The sequence below is a fragment of the Eutrigla gurnardus genome (assembly GCF_963514095.1).
Source record: "Eutrigla gurnardus genome assembly, chromosome: 6".
Lineage (NCBI taxonomy): Eukaryota > Metazoa > Chordata > Actinopteri > Perciformes > Triglidae > Eutrigla > Eutrigla gurnardus.
In genome coordinates, this window is record NC_139920.1 from 21,675,763 (window position 1) to 21,683,508 (window position 7,746).

General features: G+C 46.2%; 1 protein-coding gene across 1 annotated transcript; it reads right to left on the reverse strand.

Annotated features, from left to right (window-relative positions):
- Positions 1–1,901: 1,901 nt before the first annotated feature.
- Positions 1,902–7,529, reverse strand: nrl (neural retina leucine zipper). The gene is made up of 5 exons (XM_084012503.1): positions 7,359–7,529; positions 4,308–5,128; positions 3,951–4,220; positions 2,209–2,424; positions 1,902–2,100 (listed from the first exon to the last, which is right to left on the reverse strand). Exons 2-5 carry the CDS (start codon positions 4,926–4,928, stop codon positions 1,912–1,914), a joined length of 1,296 nt encoding a protein of 431 aa, XP_083868629.1. The 5' UTR covers positions 4,929–5,128; positions 7,359–7,529; the 3' UTR covers positions 1,902–1,911.
- Between the last annotated feature and the right edge of the window lie 217 nt (positions 7,530–7,746).

The following is a 7,746-nucleotide window of genomic DNA, read 5'->3' on the forward strand; positions in this document are numbered from 1 at the left end:
AGCTGCTGCGGTCCGTCCCTCCCACACAAAGCCACAATAGACTCCGGCAGTGAGCAGGCCAGGAGCGCTATTATAGCCCCTAATCCTGCTCCTATTATACCGGGGCCAGAGAGAGAGAGCGAGAGACACAGGGAGGGAGGTCGGGCCGAAGATGAGGTCATCCCAAACAGTGCACACCCAGGGTCACTGCCTCACTATAGAGGGGCAGAGATAAAGAGAGGGATGGAGCAGGGCATGGAGGGGGGAGGGAGGTTAGAGAGGGGGAGGGCTGCAGAGAAAAAAAGGCCTGCAGAAGACTGAAAAGTGCAGATGCTCAGATAGGTGAATGGAGAGAGAGATGAGGAAGGTGTTCAAAAAACAAATAAAAAAACACACACGCCACGGCATGCCGGCGATGGTGAAGTACTTTGTTTATTTCATATGCATGTGAAACCACACTACAACAGGAGCAGGAAACCACGACCCATGGCCATCATTCATTTTTTTTTTTTTTTTGGTTTGTTGTTGTTTGTTGCAATAATGTTAATCCTAATCACAATTGGATAAAATAATAATAAACCGTAGGAAAGTAAAAATACACGCTAATGGAATAAAACCAGTAAAATAATAATTAGAATCGGTACATAAATAAAACAATAAATACTGAATAAATAAGTGAATAAATTAAAAAGAACAATTTATTTTAACCTACACCCAAAACAAAAAAATAAAATAAAATAAATAGCTCTAATGCGTGAACCCTGGCAATCGTTTCGTTTTTGGGGGGGGGGGGGGGGGCAGTTTTGTTGCATTTAAAAAAAAACATTTTTCATCCCTGCACTGTTCATTTTCTGTTGCCGAGTCCACAGTGACCAGCTCTGTGGCGTCGCATTCATGGGGTGGTCGTTCCCCCTCCTCTGGTTTGCAGAGGAAAATAAGCTTCTCTCTCGTCAGGAGAACCAGACACATCCTCACAAATCATGCCACGTTCTTTTTCTCTCTCCTTCGCCATATGACCAGCTCTTTGTATGTAAAAAAAACAGCATGTCTGAGAGCAAATGGCAAGTCCTTCCTGTCCGAAAAGGTGCCACATCCCAACCAGCAAAAAGGTTTATTTCTTTTCTACGAGCACAATCACTGGAATATCCCCTCTCCCCTTTAGTGAAATATCCTTGTACATTCTTTCACCTATGATTAATCATCTTACAAAGAATAACAAAGTCTCGGTGAGCTTAAACACTTTGGTTGGCAACTGTGAAATATTAGCTGGCAAAAAAAATACGACTGCATGCCATGGATGCTTCATCCAAAGCTCATACCACTCCACATCCAGCACCACTGCACTACTCAGACCTCTGCAGCTTTAGCAGCTTATTATTATTATAATTATTAAAAAAATAACACAACACAACTACAGTTTGAGCCTCCAACCACTTACTTGAGTGAGTGTACATTATAATATTGCATAGATAAAATGCTCAGCAGTGTCGGGGACTGTTTTAATGCAAGATAAAGCTGTTTTTTCTTCTTCTTTCACAGTCTTGTTTTGTCCATCGTTGCACTCTCAAACAGTTTTTGTGCAACTCTCATTCACAGTGAAGTAAAAAAAAAAAAGCCACGAAGTCCTTGAAGCAGCCTAGAGCCGAAGTCTAAACCCTATGAATTAACAGTCCGTTCCCCTCGAATCACTCAAGAGTGGATTTCACAGTTGTATCGCCCCAAAACCGCCCGCCGATGTCTCTCTTTCGCTTCCTCACACACACACACACACACACACACGCACACACACACACACACACACACACACAAGAACACACACACATACACATCCTTGTTTTCTTCCCCAAGTCTGATTACTCAACGTTGATTGCTCCATGTTGGCTGGTTGCTCATTCCCCCCTCCCCTCCTCTTCCTCTCCCCTTGGGTTAAGCTCAGAGGAAGTAGTCAGGGGGCGGGGAAGGTGGGTTGCTGGCGCGGGTCGGTGGGGCGTCGCTGCCACCACCGCTGCTGCCACCGCCGCCACCACCACTGTGGTTCGTGCTGAGGAGCTTCTCGTAGCGAGCTTTGTAGGCGTCTCTCTCCCTCAGCACTCGAGTCAGCTCACATTGTAGCTGATCCAACTAAGGAGGAGAAAAAATAAAAATGTGTTATGGATGTAGGACATTTAGGATTGTCAGAATTTCCACACAAAAGTGAGATTGGGTTTAAGTTTGTGGTCTGGGCGTTACCTGTTGAGTGAGCACGTGTTTCTCTGACTCCAGGGCGTGGCGGTGCTGTAGGCGCTTGTAGCGGCAGGACTGGGCATAGCCGCGGTTCTTTAGCGTTCGACGTTTCTGCTTCAGGCGCACCACCTCGTCCTTACTCACTCCTCGCAGGTGTCGGTTCAGCTCTCGCACCGACAGGCTCACCAGCTGCTCATCAGAGAATCGGTCGTTACCGCCGCACTGCCGAGCAGACGGAGAAAACGCGCGGTGAGAATATGCTACGGTTTTATTGTTTTGATTGGCGGCGGGACAAATGCTAGAAATGGTGGATGAGTAGGATGAGTGTGAAGTGGATTTAACTATTAATATATGGCTGAAGTATGACTGGTGGCACAGGTGGACTACAGCAGAGAAAGAGTGGCCTCTAAGGTGCCCTTCCAGTGGAGAAAACACGATAAAGTGCCCTTTCAGGGGAGAAAACGGGATAAATGCCCTCTCTGCTGCCCTTCTAGTGGAGAAAACGTAATAAGTGCCCCCTCTGCTGCCCTTCTAGTGGAGAAAACGTAATGAAGTGCCTTCTATGGTGCCCTTCCAGTGGAGAAAATATGTTAAGTTCCCTTCCTGTGGAGAAAACGGGATAAAATGCTCTCTATGCATGCCCTTCCAGTGGAGAAACACGATAAAGTGCCCTTCCAGTGGAGAAAATATGTTAAGTTCCCTTCCTGTGGAGAAAACGGGATAAAATGCTCTCTATGCATGCCCTTCCAGTGGAGAAACACGATAAAGCGCCCTTCCAGTGGAGAAAATGTAATAAGTGCCCTCTATGCTGCACTTCTAGTGGAGAAAACATGATAAAGTGTCCCTCTAGCGGGACCTTTCCTTCTTTTCACCAATCGCCTGAGTCTGCCACTGACTGGTGGACATGTAATATGTTATTCTCTGTGTGTGTGTGTGTGTGTGTGTGTGTGTGTGTGCGTGTGCGTGTCCGTTCGTGTGACTGTCAGGGGGCACATTTCGGCACCACATGTCCATAATCTGTCATGTAATCTGACTAAGTGTGGGTGACAGTTATCGGGATTATGCGCAGCAATAATAGCAGATATTATCGTAATAAGCTCACACTGTGCTCCACATAGAGATCCAGGCAGACGTCTTGATCGGCCAGAATACAGATAACAAAGTTTACCCAACACTTACAAGTACACTTTCAGAGTTTTATAAGGAGAAATAGATTTTTTCTTTCCGCTCCAGGCTAAAAAGTGATATTATTATGCATTTAATTGGTTTGAAGATTAAGAAGTGCCCCCTTCTCTGTTAGCATTTATAAGCAGCACCCTTTTAACAAATGTAGTCATAAGCAGATATTCGTGTCTATTAATGTGTTTGTGGGCACCAATACGTTGCAAATGACAATCTAGTATATTAATGTAAAATATTTCTTTATGGGAAAAGTTATTATTGATAACGCTACGATGTCCTTGTTCATGATTACGGCTACATAGTGTGTTATAAACATGTAATAAATGTTAATATGGTGCTTATTAATGCTAAATGGGGCAGTATAGTGTTTCAACATCAAGACTCTGCTCAGAGAGACGCAGACATTAATAACCACGTCTTAATGTCCTAATCCTAAATCCTCCCTGCACGATCCCTCTCTCCCTCCGCTCAGCCCTCGAACGCCCACAGGTGTCACCGTTCAATTCTTTCACCTCCAAAAAAACCCTCCCGCTTCCCGTTTCCCACCATTTAACCCGAGTTTTTACCTGACTCATTTGCGGGTGGTGGTGATGGTGATGGCTGCCGTGCATGGGGTGGTGCGGGTGGTGCTGGTGATGGTGATGCTGGTGGTGATGAAGGCGGCCCTGGGGGCTGAGGGGTTGTGGGTAGGAGGCCGAGGCGGCGGCGGCGTTGGGGGACAGGAAGACGAGCGGGCGGTGGCACATGTCCGTCCCTTTGGGGCAGGAGATGTCGGCGCCGCTGTCGCTGCTGGAGTCGCCCAGGTTGCTGCTCGAACTCTGAGAAAGACCTGGAAACTGGGGGGGGGGGGGGGGGAGGCGGGGAGGTGAGTGGCGAGCAGATAACGGTCGTCATGACAGAGAGGAATAATAAAAGATTGTTACCTGCGAGCTGACGGCCGCCGCCGCCGAGTTCAGCAAGGCCTCGACAGCGTCCTCACAGCCCAGGAAGCCGTTGACGGGCCCCCTCTCCCGGTCCCCTCGCTCAGGCACGCCTCCTAGGGCCCCCAGCAGAGTGGCGGGCCCCGCCACCTCCCCTCCAAACTGCTGCTGCAGCGCTGCCAGCCAGATCAGGTCCTCCAAGGAGGCTGGGGCAGGGCCCTGGGGCCCCCCGTGGGCCGGGCTGCCCCCCTCCACGTTGCCCTGGGAGCCGGAGCTGATGCCCGAGGTGAAGCTGTTGGGGATGGAGAGCGGGAAGGAGATGGAGGAGGACGACGACGAGAGGGAGGAAGAGCCCGAGGGCGGCGGGTGGGCGTCGCTGAGCGTGGGCGAGGGCGGCAGCGAGTTGTACGGGCTGGAGTTCAGGCTGGAGTCCGGCGGCGGGTGGCTGGTGTACGGCGAGCTGGAGGGGTCGTGGGGGAGGCCAGACTTTGGGTAGCCACCTGGAGGAGGGAGTGGAGGTGTGTCCGGTTTCACCTCGAACTTGAGGAGGTCAAAGTCGTTTAGGTACTCCATGGCCAGAGGGCTGGGGGGGAGGGAGGGCATGGGGAGGGAGGGGGAGGACATGGCGTCTGCTGCTGATGCTGCTGGTCGGAGCTTCAACAGGGCTTTTTTGTCCGTGTGTCAGGATCGTCGGAAGGTCCACTCCTCCGCCTCGCTGCAGCTCATAGACGGCAGCAGGGGCGATGACAGGAAGTAGACCGGCGGGCGCGTTTCCTCCGAGAGAAACTCTACGTCCCTGTGTGCTTGTCTCTGATTCTCTTGTCCTGATTAGTAAAAAGAAAAGAGTTGGTTACAATTATCCCCAAATTATATCATCCCGATAGTCATCCAAACATCCTTTGAAATGGAAAAACAGTGAAATAACCCTAATTATCATAAATAAAAAAGTTTGCGGGCCTTAATCAAGTACAAAAATATAGTAAAAAAACTATTTTTGTTTCCTCTATTTTTAAACCAGACTCTATTTTTGTACCATGATAGCGATCAAGACGGCTTTTTAAAAGTGACTCTTGATGACATTTACGATTATCCTGATAACGGAAATTCACAACAGATCCTTTATCGTCCAGTCCGTAGTGACAAGAGAAAAAAACATTGCTACACGTTTTCCAGGTATAATTCCATCAAAAAGACACTTTCTGAGTCCACACCCTTTATAAATGGGTTATAACCTGCAACTAACACTTTGTTAAGAGTTATTATTTTGCCAAACATTTTCAAACTCTCAATGATCAAATTTTTGTTTTTCTTCCACACGTTCTTCTTCCTCATCGAAACTTGCAGCCTACATTACCCATAATGCCACGTGACCACAGGCGGCTCGGTTGCAGATTGAAGAGTCGAGGAGCTAACGCATGTGATGGAGGTACCTTTAATCATTCAATAATGCTTTAAAGTTCAGTTATTAGCCATTAATAAGAAACAACTTTCTGGTTGCCAGGTTTGTGGAAAAACCTCCTCCGGCATCGTTGCTCTGCCCTCTTTAGGTACTTAAATGAATCAGAAAGCCCTGAAAAGAACATTTCACCACCAACATACATTTATTAAATGCATTATTTATGCTATTTCTTTTGTTTTCAGTTCATCATCTCCTTTATGTAAATTAAAAAAATAATAATGATGATTTTTATGTTTAACTATAGTTACTACAGTTTTAATATGATAAGTTAACATATTTAGTCCATTTGAGGGTATTTCCTAATGAATGACAGAGTTAGCTCAAATAAATGGCTTGTAATTGATCTATTAAACACAAGTAAAACATTTATCAAGCATTAATTAAGCCAATAATTGCATTTTCTCCTTTTTTATCAGAAATGTGCACCCATTTTTATACTGAATATATATATTAATAAATAGATAATCAAAATTAAAACCAATCCAAATATAAAGTTGGTAGATATCCGAAGTGTTTCCTCATCACTGATTTAAAGACGAACGTATGAAAAATGCGTCTGCGTGAACACGTGTCAGGCCTCATTGTGTATCAAATTAAGACACTAATCTGCAGCACATCCCCCACCTGCCCACCTGCCTTACACACACACACACACACACACACACTGTAAGCACGTGCACACTCACGTGCACGTTTTGCAGCCCAATACAGAACTTCTTGGGGGTCGCCAAACTTTTACAACGAGCTGAGAAACTTCATCCCTCGTGGTTCGTTTGATAAAGGCGAACAATCTCACATGTGTAAAAGAATTTAAAAAGTCTCATCTCATATGTGTCAAAACAAAGGGAAATCTCAATTATTTAAAAAAAATGTCATTTTTGTGTCATGTCAGTCTCCATGTAGAAACAACTGCAAGGTTATCGCACCAACAATAGATATGACATGTAATATTTCTAGAAAGATCTGCCTGCTGGACACATCACCGACTAAAACCTCCATGAATCTCAGAGACCAAAAAAAATCCAATTATCAACAAGTCCAGGCTTTGATTCAGATCCTGAAACTTTTTTTAAAAGAAGAAGTTGGTGTTGCCTTTGAAATGTTATGCATCAAAGACTCAAGATCAAAAACTTTTGGTTTCGCACCGACTCCAGACTTAATCATATCTTTTTAACGCCGTCTTTTATCCAACAATTAAAACTCATCAAAGAGAGAGAAAAAACAATGAAAAGTTTCAATGAAAAGTTCAATGTTATATGACTCTATCACAGAAAAGGCCACAGGAGGAGTCAAAGCCACCTGTGTGATTACGGGCCTTTCCCATATGATGGTAATGGACGCCTCCTCATTAAATAAAGTAGTCCGACTCCGGAGCCTCGGCTCATTAGTTTCGCCCCCCGTTGGCTCAAACGTGGATTGTAAAAGAAAACGAACGAGGCTCCATGGAGGCCTCGACATGGCTCTGGACCCAACGACCAAAAAAAGATACAGCCAGAAAACACACACACACATTCACACACACTCCGGCATGAAAGAGAGAGAGAGAAAAGAATGAATAAAGTGTGAGATGAGGAGAGGGAGTGAGGTGATCTTACCGTCGCTCATAGAGATGAAGGATGAAGGTGACGAGCTCTGTTCAACATCCCCACCGACCGACCACACACACACACACACAAGTAATCAACTGGCCGGTGGACTGACACGTTGGGGAGAGAGACACAGGGGAGACAGCGTGTGTGTGTGAGTGTGTGTGTGTAGTCACTGAGTACCACTGCCCCCTTTCTTTCTCTCCCCTCTGCTGCAAATCCCTGTTTGAAACAATCCCCTCCTCTCTCTCCCTCCCTCCCTCTCTCTCTCTCTCTCTCTCTCTCTCTCTCTCTCTCTCTCTCTCTCTCTCTCTCTCTCCCCATATCCCTCTCTCATATAGTTCAGGCATGTTCATACTCTTTGGCAATGTTTCTCTCTCTCTCTTTCTCATTCTCT

Coding starts and splice junctions, on each gene's coding strand:
- nrl (XM_084012503.1), bottom strand. CDS start 4,928: ATGTCCTCCCCCTCCCTCCCCATGCCCTCCCTCCCCCCCAGCCCTCTG. Junction 4,221..4,307: donor CGGCGGCCGTCAGCTCGCAG/GTAACAATCTTT, acceptor CCCCCCCCCCAG/TTTCCAGGTCTTTCTCAGAG. Junction 2,101..2,208: donor AACACGTGCTCACTCAACAG/GTAACGCCCAGA, acceptor TCTCCTCCTTAG/TTGGATCAGCTACAATGTGA.